Source organism: Aquila chrysaetos, chromosome 15, assembly GCF_900496995.4.
Source record: "Aquila chrysaetos chrysaetos chromosome 15, bAquChr1.4, whole genome shotgun sequence".
Lineage (NCBI taxonomy): Eukaryota > Metazoa > Chordata > Aves > Accipitriformes > Accipitridae > Aquila > Aquila chrysaetos.
In genome coordinates this window covers 4,024,190-4,040,593 of record NC_044018.1, presented here as the reverse complement: position 1 = coordinate 4,040,593, position 16,404 = coordinate 4,024,190, and the positions used below count along the sequence as shown (strand labels likewise).

The 16,404-nt window shown below is 56.4% G+C and overlaps 1 protein-coding gene across 6 annotated transcripts in view; it reads right to left on the bottom strand.

Moving 5' to 3' along the window:
* TRAM2 (translocation associated membrane protein 2) overlaps positions 1–11,426 on the bottom strand; it is a 39,756-nt gene extending 28,330 nt beyond the window's left edge. For 3 of the 6 annotated variants that reach the window (XR_005934005.1, XR_005934004.1, XR_005934003.1), the window contains exons 1-2: positions 11,159–11,341; positions 2,238–2,301 (exon numbers count right to left, since the gene is read on the bottom strand). Coding sequence is in view for 3 of the 6 variants with exons in the window: in XM_030037759.1 (XP_029893619.1) it covers positions 2,238–2,301; positions 11,159–11,278 (184 nt within the window). In the remaining 3 variants the exon portion in view is untranslated. Of the gene's footprint in view, positions 1–2,237; positions 2,302–8,508; positions 10,266–11,158 lie in introns of those variants that run through there. The other 3 variants (XM_041128774.1, XM_030037759.1, XM_041128773.1) reach the window with 3 other exon arrangements.
* Between the last annotated feature and the right edge of the window lie 4,978 nt (positions 11,427–16,404).

The window sequence follows — 16,404 nt, the reverse complement described above, 5'->3', positions numbered from 1 at the left end:
GGTTTCTCCTCTAGTCGTTACACACCTCAAGGGAGGTGACAGGACACTTCAAACTTCTCCTGCCAGAGGTGAGGGGCTGGGGACAGCCCAGCTGTGGAGACAGGAATTTATCAGCCTGGAGGGACGAAGACACAGAGGCAGCGCTGAAGCAGGTGATGGACAGGCAGAGCTTGCTCTCGCCCTCCAGGACACCCCACCGAGACCGTTAGGGCTCGGGATGGGATTTCCACCCCCTCGGTTATCATCCAACACCCAGTCTCTCCCACTCACCCCTGAAAGCTGCTGGATCAGGATTCAGCTGCCTAAATGCAGATGCCTTGTGCTATTACAAGATCTGAGACAGCAGGACGGGGCTGGCGTATGAGAAATAGGACCCACGGGAGGCCCTGCCCTTCTGGAGCAACAGGAGACCCAACAGCACCCAAAATACCCCAGACGTCTGCATTTAGGCAACTATTTGCAGCCCTGCAGCTTATGGGCAAGAAGCAGAGTCGGCGGAAAGCTGCTATCCTCGTGGCACGCTGCAGAAAGCATCGCGATGTGAAGCTCAGCCCAACCCCAGCTGCTGCTCTCCCTTACCCTAATCCTGTCCATCCTCTCCTAATATCAATGCTGGGAAGTGACTTGTCTGTCACCAGCCCTGTTTACCCTCAAATAAAGCTTCAGTCCAGATTTCTAAGATTTATGAAATAATGAATAAGATTTATGAAAACACCTGGCATAAAGATGTGAAAAAAACCCTGGTCCTTAGGAGCCCCCCAGCTGGGTGCTGTGCAAACTCAAAGGTAAAAGCGTTGCCTGTATCACAGAGCCCATAACCCCAGATAAAGAATTGCAAGACTAAAGAAAATAACATTATGCACATGTGCGACTGCTCTGCCTCCTCTCCTCTCTCTAGGGCATTTCAGAAGCTGCTCTAGCAGGAGCCGTACGTGTGCTGAGCATGGGAGATGAGAGCGAGATCTGCCGACCAACGGGCAACAGCATCCTTGTTGGGAGGGATGCGGAACAGCCTTGGAATAATTCAGGTGAGCAATAACCCTTCCTCTGAGCAAGCTTGCTGCACCAAGGTCTCTCTCTCCACAGCATCAGCTAGCTCATGCCCTATATTGATACCCCAATACCTGGTCCTGGTGAGATGGTTACGTGCCCCCCCCCCCCCCCCCCGCGAGATTTTTGGTATCAGGAGAGAATAAATCACTTCATGCAACAGCAGCGAAAGTTGTCTGGGCTGTGCCATAGGGAAGCGTGGGCCACAGTTTAATCTGGAAGCTGGATGATTTCTTCAACCATAACGTTCAAAGATTTTAAGGGCAGACCTTTTATCTTCCACATCTCTGCCTCATCCTAGTTTCAATAATCCCAGCAACCCCGCTCTTCCCTTGGGTGATTACTTAAACACTTCTAATTAACTGCAGTTTTTCTGCCACCAAGCCAGGCTCTGTGCCCTGGGCGTTTGGCTCATCCTGAGCCCAGGGCTTTACCCAAACCACCTCCTGCTGCCCCCACGCCGGTGCCCAGATTGCTGCCAGCCCCAGAGGGGCTCTCGCCTAGGAAGGGAGCTACTGGCAGCCAAAATATAAGCAGGGACCGAGCCTCCAGCTGCCTCCTGGCTGGGAGCTGGGGCACATCCCCTGGTCCGTCAGGCTCAGACATGCCCCAGCTCAGAGACTCCTCGAATTACTCTCCATGTGCATCAGGACCATAAGCTGCCTGAAGCAGGGATGCTGTGCACCACGTGCATCTCCACACCCTCACCTCGTGCTGCCTTCAATAAATAAAGCAAGACGGGAATTATCTGCGCAGCCCCTGCTGCTTAGCAAAGAGCTAAATCCCTCCTGCTCCTCGGCAGGGCACAGAGTTACTCTGGGCATGCAATCAGGCAATTCGATCTTGCCTGACCAGACTTGGAGGAGCATCCTCACCCTGCAGAGCACACGGAGCAGTCTGACCATGGCAGAAACAGGGTAGAGAGGAAGCCCTGAAACCCCCTGGAAAGCATTTCTTCCCAACCATGGCAGCACGAGGGCTGGCAGACACGATCAGCATGCTCTGAGCCACTCAAACTTTGCTTTTCCCCCACGTATCTTATTTTTAAAATCTCCTTTACTACCAGACAAGGGCCCAAGCAGCGTGCATCAGTACAGGGTAAGCCCAGGCCAGCTGGCAGTGAGGGTTTGGGGCAGACCACGACTCGACCTTCCCCTTGGGGTATCCGCAGCAGAAGCAACTCTTACCTGCTGTAGGCACACTAACATTATACTGAGGTAAGATAAACAGGAAGGCAGTCTTGGCTGTAACCTGTCAAAGACACACAGAGGAGAAAAAAAAGCAGATCAGCTGTTGCATGCATTCTTCTGCCACCATTTACTCCCCTTTCCTACCGTGCTGGGAAAGGAAAATCGTCCAGGCAGATGTGCAGGCATCAGCCTCGCTCACAGGAATGCCCTTCAGCAAGGAGATTGCTAGGGAAGAGGTTTGCCAACAGGGACTTGCGATTTGGGAAGGAGAAAGGGATGTATAAGAGAGGAAGAAACCTGGAAAAGCAATGCCGCTGTAAAAGCCACCAGCCAGCCTGACCGGGGAAGCTCCCCTCTTCCCCTTGAGGATAAGCATCTCTCCAGTAGCGTGGACCATCATCACGTGCGACCTGCTGCTCAGGGGACACCGAGAGCCCAACCCAGCAGGCTATTTGCATTAATTAAAAACCATCCGTCATTCCCATCCACTCTGGACAGCCACACCAGGAGCCCAGCCCAGGTAGGGATGGCAGCACCCGAGCAAGCTCAAGCCCCACGGGCTACGCATTGATTTAGCCCCCGCATGTTTGTGGAGACTCCTCTAATAACAGCAGCCATGGGAATGGTGAGGCCGGACCCCTTTAGAGACCGTGCAGGCGCCCACGAGGATCCCACAGGGCAGGGGAAAAGCAGCTTTGGCAAAAGAGCTGAACCTTGTGCTGGCCACGCACAAGATCCCAGCCACACGTCCGGCATCACAGCCTGGCCCAAAAAGGGGAAAAAAAACCCCAACAAAACAACCTGGGATGAGACAGCAGGCCCCAGGGCTGTGCTGCTCGCTCTTAATTTATTGCTTTTAATTCAAGGGAACGATCCTCTGAGCAGTGAAGCAGGAGGCTTTGTGGGGAGAGAGCAGAGCATCCCATCCCAGCGCATCTGCAGGATACCCCAAAGCAGCATCTCCGAGACCAACGCACCCTTGAGCCGCAGCCCCGACGAAATGCAGTGCATAGATGTCCGACGCCACACATGCCTTCAACCCATCCAACCCCACACCGGCAGCAGGTCACCAGAAATTTTTACCTTTCTGATGGCTCCTCAGCCACCCCTCCAACGCTTCGCAAGCGCCCAACCTCATATGCAACCAGCCAAAAAAACTCCCGTGCCCGTCAAACACCGATGGAGATGAGCTGCGTTTTGCACAGACGTAGCTGCAACTGTTTCGGAGCTGCAGGCTATTAAAAACCCGGCTGGAAATATTGCTTCACGTCTTGCGGGACATAGCTGCGGGGGGGACACAGGGACTTTGCCAAGTGTTCCCATCCTGCCCCCCTGAGCATTGAGCAACCGGCCAGCGGCTCTGCTCTGCCGGCACAAGCAGTGCTACCCATCTTGCAGCCCCGGCTGGAGGACAGCAAACTCCATGGCACGTTTTCCTGATGTTTGGGGATTTGGGTTTTTGGTTGTTTTTTTTTTTTTCCCCACTTAAAAAAAGAAATCCTGTATGTTGGGCTCTGCTTGTGGAGGAGTAGATGCTAGAAGCACTCTGCCAAGGGAGATGGAGACCATGGGCAGAGTTTGGGGTGGTAATGGAAAAAGTGCATCGCCTGGCCTCAAGCGGGCTTAAGCAGACAATTCTGGCTCTTGCAAACCTTGCTGGCTAGGAAAGCTAAGTTGCTTCATCCCAGAGCGGTACAGCACAACGGGGACCTGGACTTTACATCCAAACCTCATCACAAGCTGGCAGAGGGCATGAAATAAATACACAAACCCAGCGGCGGCTGTGATGCTGCAGGGATGGGCGGCCGTGTCATGGATGTGCTGATGGCAGCAGGCACTGTAGGTTTTACGTCTTACCCAAGTACCTGGCTGACATCCAGAGGTGTAAACAGCTGGAAACAAGACATCATCTCCACATGAAGTCTCCTAACCTGCTGGAGGGGCCACAAGCCAGACTTGTACTTGTGGGTCTGAGAAAATGACCCCGGAGCATCTCCGGGGTGGGGAGCGATGCCTGCATGGTGCTCAGCCCTGACACTGTTTGCGAGGACTCTCCTGATCTTTTCTGGAAGGCCTGGTAGGAAGGTTTCCTCTATAGATACTTGAAGATCAATCAATGCTTTGTCCCATCTCTACACCTGCCTTTGCTTCCCGTGGGCTGGAGGACTACCAGCAGCTTCAGGGGCAACCTCTGCACCTCTTCACCCCTCCACCTTTCATTACAGAGATGTAGCGGGTTGTTTTCTAAAGCCTGTGTAAAATGTTTCACAGCCTAAGATAAATCCAACCTCCTGGACGTAGGCAAACTCCTGACAGACCAACTTCCAGAGAAGAACTGCCTCCCTCCTCCACCCGATGGATGGGAAGCCCAGGCACACACCTGCAGTCACTCACCAAGGGCCACAGCAGCAGCTTCGGGGGCCAAATCTGAACTTTTGGGTGTCCGACCTCCCTATCCACCTCTGGGCATCTCACAGACTTGACATGGAGGGAAAGTCTCCTCTTGGGCACCAAAGGTGTTCCTTTCTCCTGCAACTGGTCGGCAAGTATTCACGCTGACCATGGAAACATCTGAACATCTGCAGGATTTCACCCTTTGCCCTGGCGCAGTCCCCACACGTGCTCCCCTGCGGGCACCAGCAGGACTTTAATGGCCGAGGCAGCATTTTCAGAGGTTGGTCCTTGGGCTTTCCAAGGGCTCAAAAGACTGCTTGCAGCTCATTTTGTGAGCACTTGCACCTCCACGCTTTCCTCATTGCAAGCACACAAGAAACCCAGAACAACGCGCTTATCGTCCGGCTTAGCTCCGCTCTCCAAGACCCACCACCCACCAGGCCACCGGGGTCCTGATCACGGCCCACACCCTTGGCTGGGTCACCTCCACCTCCCTGCCACCACCACAAGGACATCTCGTTTCAGATAGGAAAAGAGTCGTTTACAGCAGCCGAGGCCGATGGAGCACGAAACACACGGGACAAACCACCTTGAGCAGGACACTGGTGACACCACTCCATCCTTGAAGGTGAAGGACACCCTGCACGTCCACAGAAGGACACGCGTCTTTTTGCCATTGCTGACAACGCGCGCCTTGCCAGAGGGCACGGAGGGATAGGCGACTCGACCGAGGTCGTAGCTGAGCTCCATCAAGCGAACATCAGGCTCCAAAATCCCACGCTATAGCCGTAACCTCCACAGCATCCCCTCTGCCACGTCAACTGGGAGCACTCACGGTGCGCCCACTGCTATACAGCCTTGCATAGCATATAGAGACAGAAACACCGAGGAGCAGCTTAAGCCTCCTGGAAAACAGGGAACATTTGAACGATGACCTCCAGCAAGGCCACCTCCAGCCCCCCCGCAAGGCAGAAACCAGGCTTCCTTGGCTCGGGAAGGAGCGACGAGCACCGGGGATGGCGAAACTTTAGAGCTCGCATCGAGCATTTTGCAGGCGGCCAGAGAAAGGAGAAGTTTGTAACGGGAAGAGCAACGTGAGGATTATTCAGAGGCACAAGACGCTCGCTGTCTGTTTGCTCTGAAACAAGATGCTGGTATGGGAGAGGAAGCGCCAGGCACGCTCCTGCCTTGCAGGGCAGCGAACAGAGCTGGAGCTGCCGCAACGCTGCTGCAGGCAGGGGCAGAGTCGGGCCTCTCCAGGTATTATTGTATTTTTTTGGTTATGCTGTGGTGCCACCTCCTCAACCTGCTTCTTTGGTTTTCCCCTCTTATCTCCAGCCTTTTCTCAAGGCAGCCAGAAGTCCAAATCCTACAGAGCATCACCGTGACTCGGGAAGGGATTTTTATACGGTGGGAGAGGGATTTGTCTGCATGGGACAAGCTGAGTGGGGACTGTATAGGAAAGGCTGTATATTCCTCATTCATTCCTTGCCCTGCATTAACGGCACCTCTGTGCAACTCACCACCGCCCAAGGGGGTGAAGGAGATGTTCCTCAGCCCAGCCTCATCCCGCCTTGCGTGAGGGATGTGCCTGAACCAGCTAAATTTGGGAAGCAGTTGTCCCGGGGGCTCTCTACACCAAGCAGAGGGAACAGCATCTTCAGCAGCAAGTGGGTTTCTGGTGGTTAATGACACGGATTGACCCGAGGACCAAAGGGCAGCTGGATGGTGAAGAGGCAAAACTCAACGTGTTCATCAAGACCACGGTTTCCTGCCATGCTCAGAGCAGCCAGGACAGGGCTCGGGCTGAAACCTGGACAGGCTGTTTCTCATGGAGAAATGCAGCTAGAAATCAAATCAGCGCATCCACCTCGCAGTCCTCGATGGCAGGGCAATGGATAAAGCCAAACAATCCCAGCACTACTATGCATTTACTATGCATCTACTATCCACCACTATGCATCTACTCCTTGATAATGCAGTGACCAGGAAAATTCACACCCCCGCTGGCCTGGAGTTTGCTTCCTAATACAAAGCAGCAAAGCTCCCCCCACCCTTTTTAGAAGATGCTGTTTTTTTCCCTGCCACAAAACGCTGTAAGAGTCCAAACCAAAATTCCAATTCTGCTTTTGCAGGCACGCAAGTGGCTTTTCATAAAGGCATCTAAGCACGCGCACCCAGGCAGCTTAGCACCTCTCCCAAAATCTACCTGCTGCGACTCTCCAACCCTAATATTTTCAGAAGCGAGGGATAATTTTTAAGCATCCTTCGCAGAGAGGTACCGGGTCACTCTGTGAAACCCAGTCCCCTTCCCGAAAGCCTCAGCCCAGCAGGATTTGCAGAGTCCGTGCTGTCTTCAGCCCAGCCGGGAGCCCCCAGGCACACAGCCATCCCCTCAGTTCTGCTTGGGTTCAAACAGCTTCGGAGGAAGGAAACGGCTCCAAACCTCTGGCAGGGGAGGCTGGGGGAGTTTCTGCAGTCTGAGCCGGGAAAATATTTCCAGGGCTTGAAAAACAACTCAAACTAATTAAAGATAAAATGCTGTCTGAAGGCTTTTCTCACAACTTAGGTTGTTTTCCCCCCTCCCCACCAGCTGGAGTGTTTATTGAAAGAAAAACTTGTTGATCCACGGTACGGATTGACACAGGCTCTATATGTAAACTAAAGACCAAACTTTGGACCAAAGCCTTTAAAAGTAAACAGCCAGCTTCGACAAAAAACCCTCCCCGAGGGCGGCGCAGCCCCTCTGCTCCCACAGACACGCTCGTCCCTCAGCACGACACGATTATCATCGCCTCACGCTCCCTCCTGTTTATTCCTTTTTTAAAAGCAGACTTAAATTCTGTTTCCCCCCACCCCCTTCCTCCAACTATTCAGCCCCCAAGCCGCCCATGTGCCTCAGTTCCCACATCTGGCAAAGACCAGGGGAGGCAGAAACACGGTTTGTTTTCCCTTGCTAACGATGGGAAGGCCTTAATTTTTGCAGAGTACTACGGAGGGGACCGGGGAGGGGAAAGTATATTTAGCAGGAAGCCTAGAAATAGCAGCTCATTCGTCAGCCGCCTTCGTTTGACAGTGTCACAACCCAGTGTTTGGGAGACCGTGACTCACTGCCACGGCTCTGCGCACAGAGGAAAGCCCAACAAGGGCACAGCATCTCTTACAATATAATGTTTTATAACTTTATTACCGTCACAGCATGCATAAGCATCAGGAGCTGTCCCCTGCTTTGCCTGTGAGCTTGTGGCAGCCAGTTCTGGGCATAAAGGAGAAATAAGACTGAGCCTCAGTTTCCCCATCTTACAGAGATTATGACAGCAGCCCCCATCTAATATAGAAGCCCCCCCAAAACCAGCGAGGTCTCCCCCAAATTCAACCCACGTGGAGGCTGATCGATCCGACACCGTGCACAGGAGCCGTCCCAGACGGGACACAAGTCGCTGGGCAGCTCCAGGTTAAACCCAGTGTAGCCTCAGCTTCATTTTTCTGCAAAGCAGGGTGGAAAAAGATATGCAAAGCGATTTCTGCACGAGGATGGAGAGCACCTGTTTCGCGTTTCTATATGCAGTCACTTAAAATGGTTTTTGACCAAAAAAAAAGGGGAGATTTTTCTTTCCAGGCTCCAGCCCGCTTGTGGATGGAGCAGCCACGCACACGCAGCAAAATCCCTCCCTGGCACCACGCAGATGTGCACCAGGTGTGTTTTCACACCCAGAAGGCTTAGGACTGGCCAGGAAGACAGAAATCCCCACAGTGCCCAGCTCAGGATGCCTCCTTTTGGGGGGGCCCCCTCCAAGCCGTGGGCTTCCCTCCCTAAGCAATACCACGATTATCTAAAACGTGCACAACACTCAAATAATCAAGTCCGACACACCCGTAACACGGACCAGCAGCCTCGTGCCACGCTCTGTGCCCTCAAATCCCCTCCCTGGAGCCAGGATGGCATTAGCGACGCAGGCGGCAGCGAAGCCGGGCATCAAGTGAGATGCAAACGGTATTTCCATCGCGACCGGTACCTTCTCCCTGCCGCGGAGAAATTACCGGGCTGGTGGAGCCCATTGATCCGTTCGGATAGGGAAGAAGTTGCGCGCCCAGAAGGATGCTCAAGGCTTACGTCGCGCCGCGCTTGGGGACGGGGAGACCCGTGGCAGCCCTCGAGCATCACCGCGAGCAGGGTGCAGGAGCGAGCAAGCACTCAACTCCCAGGGACCGCCTGGGAAAAGGTTAAAAATCCCGTTTTTGCCTCCGCAAAGAAACCTCCCCTGCAGGAAACGGCCTATTGTGAGCAGGATTCGGATGTTTCCGCTGGGGCTCAGCCGTGGCCACCGGCATCAGGGAAGATGGGAGCCCGGCGGCGGGGTGGGAAGCTGGGAAGCAGGGCAGGGAGGAGGAGGAGGAGAAGGGATGGGGACATGTCCTCCCCACCATCGCAGAGGAGATGCTGAAAAGGTGTCGAAAGGTAGAAATACCCGAGCTGCCACCAAAACTCACTGTAGAGGTGGTGCAAATGGGAATGGATGGTTTGGAGGGCTGGGGAAGAGCAGAGCCCGATTTCTCCTCCAGGTGAAAAGCAAGCAGAAGGAATAAATAAAATAAAATAAAATAAATAAAATAAAATAACCACAAGGACCAAAAAAGTTGTCCTAAACCCCATGCCGAGGGGAAGACGAGGGCACATGCTACCAAGCAGGGACGCAGCCCGGCGGCGCAGAGGGAAGAGCACCGAAAGCCAGCCCGGCACGGTGAGCACCGTCCCCCCCCCCGAGGTCTGCCGGGAGAGCGGTGGCACCAGCAGGAAACGGCTGCCTCTCAGCAACCAGGGGAGATTTAATTAAAAAAATATAAAAAAAAAAAAAAAAAATCAGAAACACCACAAAACCCACCCTGCCGCCACCTCCACGGGGCGGGGGGGTTCATCGCATCGCATTCCAAAACCGCCCTCGGAGCATCGTGTCAACCAAAAGCCCTCGCAGCAGCGAGCCCGGGTACCACCTCTCTGGGACGGGGTTCCCAGCATGCAACCGCAGGCACCAGCACCCCGAAAACAACCAGCTGCGGGGAGAAACCCTGACAGAGATGCAACCTCAGTGACTTTTTTTTTTTTAAAGTACAACTACGAAACTTTGCAGCATTTGCATGTGGTTTTGGAATACAGCTGGCCCTCTTGGGTTAGTTTTGAAACCCCTCTGACCCTTAAATAAATATATGTATGCGCAAGCACATCAAAAGGGTTTTGTGTACTGGAAGCGACTCGCTCATTCAATGCATTTGCAGGAAAAAAAAAGGGGGGGGGGATAGACAAAAAAGAAGGGGGCTGCCACCGGGAGGGTATTAAGGAAATGGATTTCCTCTTCTTGCGATTTGCTACAGAAGGAGCCTTTCCTCCTCCACCAGGCCCCCCGGCCACCCCTTTCCCGTCCGGATTTGCTTTGAAACGTGGCACTGCGCTGAAGGGGAGGGTTTGTGCGGGGGAAGCGGGCGGGAGTTTGGGGGGGGGGGGGGTTCCGATCCGGCTGAGCTGCTGACCACGGCTCGCAGCCGCCCGAGGTGCCTCCGCGTTGGGTGCCCAGAGCTGAGCGAAGCTGCACGGCGGTGGCCTCCAGCCCTCCCTTGTCTCCTCCCCGAAAGAGGAGAGGAAAAAGCAAGCTGGGAGGGAAGGAGAGGGAGCAGGGGGAACGCGGCATTCCCGGCATGGCTCCGTACGGCGCTGGGGCGGCGGCGGGGCAGCGGCCTTCCCGGGGGGCTCCGGTCACCCCGGCCGGGCGAAGGTTTTCCGCGGAGAAGCCGGGGATGCCTTCTCACGGCCCATGGCAGAGCGGGATGGCCGGGATGGGGAAAAGCCGGGGAGCTGCTGGCGTCTGCACGAGGCCCAGGAGCTCCCGGTGCTCGTCCCACGGTGCGGGGTCAGCGGGCTGCGGAGAAAACAACTGGAAAAGGGCTAACGTTATTAAAAAAAGGCAAAAAAATACCCCCCACCCAACTTTTCCAATAACTGGAAATATCAGCGAGGGCTTGAGTTTTCCCTGCTTGTGGCCGATGAACCCCTCTGTGCTTGGGAAGCGGCGCGGGGCAGGAGCAGCGGTGGGTTTGCGGGAGAAGGGGGTTCCCCCTTCTGCAGCTGGGGACCCCGGGGCAGGGCTGGGGGTGACAGAAGGATGTGCCACCCCCCAAAACCCAGCGCCGGGTTGGGTGCCTACTGGGATTTTTGGGGGAAAGACACCTCTCTGCCGGTAGGAGATGGGGAATGAATGGGGTGGCACTCCGCACCCCCAGATGGAGGGGGGGGGGTGTCCCGCATCCCAGAGCCCCCTCCCCAAGAGGGACGGGGTCACCTCGCTGGGGTGCAGCACCCTGAGCAGAGACAGTGCCGGGGGTGGGGGGAACCCCTTTGAAGCAAAGTGGGGGGCACCCGAGACGCCCCGTCCACAGCGGGGGTGTACACGGGAGGGACACACACACACACACACACACAGAGAGGCGGTCGCGGGTGGGGGGGACGCGCACACGGACACGCACACTCTCACCTCGAACATGAGGGCGATGAGGACGCTGAGCACCAGGCAGAAGCCGATGTCGGCGTGGTTGTGGATGAGGAACTCCTGGCTGAAGAGCGGGTGGCTCTTGGCCCGCCGGCGGAAGGCCATGGCCGCGCCGGGAGCGGGGTGCGGAGCGGGGTGCGGAGCCGGGTGCGGAGCGGGAGCCGCCGCCGCCGCCGCCGCCGCCCCGCCGCGCCGCAAACTTCCCCGGGCCCCCCGCGCAACTTCGCGGAGAAAAAACCGCGACCGCCCCGCGCAGGCGCCTCGGACCGCCCCGCCGCCTCGGACCGCCCCCGGCCCCGCTCCCGGCCCCGCTCCCCGCTCCCGCTCCCCGCTCCCGCTCCCGGCCCCGCTCCCCGCTCCCGCTCCCGGTCCCGCTCCCGGTCTCGGTCCCGGTCCCGGTCCCGGTCCCGGCCCCTCCCCGGGCCGCCGCCGCCGCCGGCCCACGCACGCCCCGGCTCTCCGCGGCTGGGGGGGGTGGGGGGCGCCCACCGGGTTCGGCAGCCACCTCCCGTCCGCACGCAGCCGCGGCTGCACCCACCTTCTCTGCGTGGCTGGGCGCCCGCCCGCATCGGCACCCACCCGCCGTGCGTGTCCGGGCACCCACCCGCATCGGCACCCACCCGCCGTGCGTGTCTGGGCACCCACCCGCATCGGCACCCACCTACCGTGTGTGTCCAGGCACCCACCCGCATCGGCACCCACCCGCCGTGCGTGTCTGGGCACCCACCCACGTCTGTGCCGACCCACCGTGTGTGTCCAGGCTCCCACCCGCATCGGCACCCACCTACCGTGTGTGTCCAGGCACCCACCTGCATCTGTGCCCACCTACCGTGCGTGTCTGGGCACCCACCCACATCTGCACCCACCCACCGTGCGTGTCCAGACTCCCACCCACATCTGCGCCCACCCACCATGCGTGTTCGGGCACCCACCCACATGGGCACCCACCTACCATGCGTGTCTGGGCACCCACTCACATCCATGCCCGCCTACTGTGTATGTCCAGACTCCCACCCACACCTGCACCCACCTACCATAAATGTCCGGACTCCCACCCACACCTGCACCCACCTACCATAAATGTCCGGACTCCCACCCACATCTGCACCCACCCACCTTCACATCTGGACACCCACCCCCACGTGCACCCACCCCTCCACGCAGACCCAGCCGTGACTGCACCCGTCGCCCACCCGTGGCCCAGCGCCCGCCGCCCTGCGCGCACCCTGACACCAACCTGCCTCTGCACCCACCCGCTAGCTCCCCCCCCCCCCGCCGAAGCCCACAGTCCCAGCGCTGAACCCCAAATCTCCCTCCCCATCAACGGGGAGAGGCCAGAGGCGGGGGGTGCCCTCCCCATCCCATCTCCTTCCCAAACCCACATCCCGGCTGGAGTTGGGGTGTAGCGGCCGCCAAACGCCGTGGACGGAGAGATGGTTCGGCCGAGTCTCTGAGGCAGAGCGGTGGCACGTTCGCTGTTATTTATTGAAGCCAGTCCCTAAAAAAGCCCCAAAAAGCTCCCCGGGAGCCTGAAGGACGTTACGTGGAAGCGGGCAGGGCCCTTTGGCGGCTTCGCTTTGAAAAAGCGTGGCACGAACAGGGCTTGTGTTGTAAAGATCTCCCTTCAAGCAAAACAAGCGCTGGAGCCTTTAACTTGCAGGATCTGGCCCGGCTCCTCCAGCATCCCTGGATCCCTCACGGCCACAGATCCCGGTCCCGTGGCCGTGGGGGAGGATTCACGGGAGGGAGGAAAAGCCGCTCCAGCGCGTTCGAGGGAACTGAGCCGTCTCAAACCTGGTGTTGAGAGCACAAAGCGTTTTCCTCCGGCCAAATCCAGCACAGGAAGCACAGTCCCTGGGTTCTCATTAAGCAGTCGTTCGTGTTAGGCAAGTCCTGATTAGCCGTGTTTACCCTCCGCAAACCCCCCCTCCGTGTTATTGTTTAGCCTCAGAGCGATGGGCACGGAGATGCAGCCTGGGCCAAGGCATTTACAGGAAGAGTAAAGACACCAAAAAGGGATTTGAGACAAATCAAAACTGTTTAATTATGGGGAGAAAACATCCAAAGCTTCCGCTTGGAAAAAACCAAGAAAATAACAACCACCCCAGGGCAAATACTTATATTTTCTGTAATGTCCAAGTATTGCGTTTCAATATTTTTTGGAAGTGAAAAGATGTTTTTCCAGATAAATCTTTCCGGGGTTAGTTCAGGGGGGGTTACATCATCTCAGAGCTGGAGAGAATGTTTTTCACCGTGTGTCGAGCAAAACCGACCCTAAAACCTGGCACCCGCGGGCAGCGCTCAGAAATCGGGCTGCAGAGGGAGGCGGAAAACGGTGCTGCTGGAAGGCAAGATCCCAGCAGGGCTGGGGCAGGGCTGCTGCCAACCCTCGTGCCCTGCCGGTACCTTTCTAACCCACTTTATTTTATTTCACCTTGCCAGAAGGACGAGAGTGACCCATTAAAAACAAGCCAAGGGGACGGTGCCAGCAGGCTGGACAGCCACGTCCCCAAGCCCAGGCGCTCGCCCAGGTATTGTTTAATTTATTAGGGACATAGCCTCTGTTCTCGCCTGTTCGCTCCTTTTTCTAGATCGCCGGTGAGCGGCACAGCCTGTTCTCCTCGGGAGCCTGCGGGTCACTCCCTGCATTGTCAAAATTCACCGTCGATTCCCACTCTCTGCTCCCTCGCTGCCCTTTCGCAGCCCGCGAGAGCTCTTCTCCACGTCAGCGGCACTGAGCTCTCCTGGGCTGGGGCACGAGCCTCCGCCTCTCTAAAGTGTTGGAGAGGGTTTCCTTAAAAAACCAAAATGAACAAAAATGTTCAGAGGAGGCGAATGAGCAGAAATCTTCCATTCCAGGGTAGGCGAGAGGGCAGGATGATCTGGGCAGGTGTGGTGGGATGGAGACATTCCCCACTCCAGACCTTCTGTGGGTGGCTGAAGCCCAAATCTTGGTGATGAGCATCCCCCAAGGCTGGGCAGATCCTAAGGTCTAGCTCAGGATAACAGATCTCATCCAAAAAGAACTTGATGGGAAATGCTGAAGAAGGAGCAGAGGGTCTGGCTGGGTCTCCTCAAGCATTTGGAACACTCGAAGGAAACATCAGCTGGTTCCCCCGCGCGGTTGGTTCGTCGCCCCTCTGCCACGCTTTTCCTCAGCTGCAGTTTCTCGTGCAGCTTCACGCCCTGAGTTGGGACTGGCCCAGGACCACGTCGCTCCGTGGAGAGCAAGGACCTGGGCTTTGTGGGACCTCTGCGCTCCGCGGGTTGATAAGAAGACAAACCAGAGCGGGGAGTAAGCCCGTCACCTGCCCAGGCGCACGTGGTACGCTGCCCAATATCGGGACTCAGCACCGTGGTGGCGACGGCTGGAGCCAGTTCTACCAAACCAGCAGGTTCCCATACCGCATCCAACGCAGCCGGTGGCAGCTCCCCTCCCGCACGCGCCTTTGGACCTTAAGTTGCCATGGGATATTTGCAGATGGATATCACCCTTCCCGTCCCTGAATGCTACCTTGGCGAGAACCTGGCAGGGCCTTCCAAACTTTCCCCGTGGCCAGGTGATGCCTGGGGACCTGGAAGGAGCCTCCCGCAACCACGATCACGTTCCTCCAGGCACTTGCTGTGCACCTTATCGGCCACCTCCAGCACCCCAGAGCCCCCCATTTCGCTCCCAGTGGCTCCCATCTTGCGATGCCACAGCAGCATCGATCCTGCACATCCCTCTCCTCCCATAACCCGGGCAGCGCCTGGAACAAGGCGGCCGCTTTTGTGGCCTTGAGCAGCATCTCCCTCTGGTGGCTGAGGAACAGGGAGCCACGGGGAGAAACACGTCCCCAGCACGACTTCTTCGGTCTGGCGGTGTTGGGGAAAAATCTGGATGTGCACCAGGTCATTGGGGCATCCTGAGTTCCCCTGCCCCGCAGAGATGGGAAGGGTAAGGAGGGGTATTTGGAGCTGTAATTTGCATTTGGACTGTTCTCCTACTCCAAAGAGGGCTTTAAGATTTAACTAAATGTAAATTGTAGGTGGAGACCTGTGGTTCAGCACTGGGATTGTACACAGCATGTAGGACTTGGACCCTGGGTGCAGCAGGGCTCTCATGCAGGCTGGAAGTCTTTAAGGACAGATAATCCACATTATTTCACCTGATTTCACATTGCTCCCAAGGAGAAGGTGGGGGGGGGGAAACACGGCGGGATCTCACCAGTGACCATCTCCCATCATCAGGGAGCAAAGCCATGAGAACGCCACCCCCAAACCTACACCCCCCCATCCGTACCCCAGCCATCATGCCCCCTCCGGTGCTGTCCCCAGCGTCCCCCCACTCTTCGTCACTCCTCGATCCATCTGGGATTTCCACAACCACCTCCTCCGGGGTCAGAGGTGTCAGCTCATGGTGCACGGCCAGGCCCTCTGTGCATCGTGGATGTGCTCTGAGAAATCAAAGTCCTGGGGTACGCCTGACTCCTGTGCCCAAAAGTATTCTCTGCTTTCTTAAAATCATCTGTTTGGTCATATTTTCTTTTCTGACTTGTCTATGGGATAGTTTCACGAGGGCTGCTCAGTGCTGTCAGAGCTTTACCGTCTATGGTTAGCCCACGCCACCACAGAGCTAGCATTAAGCTGTAGGATATAGCCCTCCCAACCATTTCGTGACGCTCACCAATTTTTTCAGTTACAGCTAAACCAGACCCATGGCTGTTCAAGACAGTCCTTGGGAAGCCCAAGTGTAGTTAGCACAAAGCCTATAGTCTGCTGTTAACAGCAGCAATCCTGTATTTATGGGGTGAAAAACACTTAAATCCCTCACAAGTGCAGCAAAGATGGTGTAAATCCTTCTGTGTCTCAAGGCCCTGGACCAGCACAGAACAGCAAACTCTCAATGCGTTTGCTTTTCCTGCCCAATCTTGCCTTGTGATAATCAGCCCAGGTTTGAGGGCAGCCCATAATTTGCGTAGCCATCACTTGACCTACGAAGCATTTGATTTTTGGAGTCAATGCAAATGATTACGGCACGTACTATCTGCATGCCACATCCGAGTGCCCACCCAGGTCCCTTTTTCATCCTCCCACTGAAAATCCCGACAGGCAACTTGTCCTGGGGCTGCAGGAGCAAAGTGTGGGGAAGAGAGAAAGGAGGGGACGTGGAGTCCCGTGCCCGTTCATATCTGTGTCCTTTCTTTGCACATCCTCAGCAGGAGAAAGGAAAAAACCCTGCTCAATTAAAC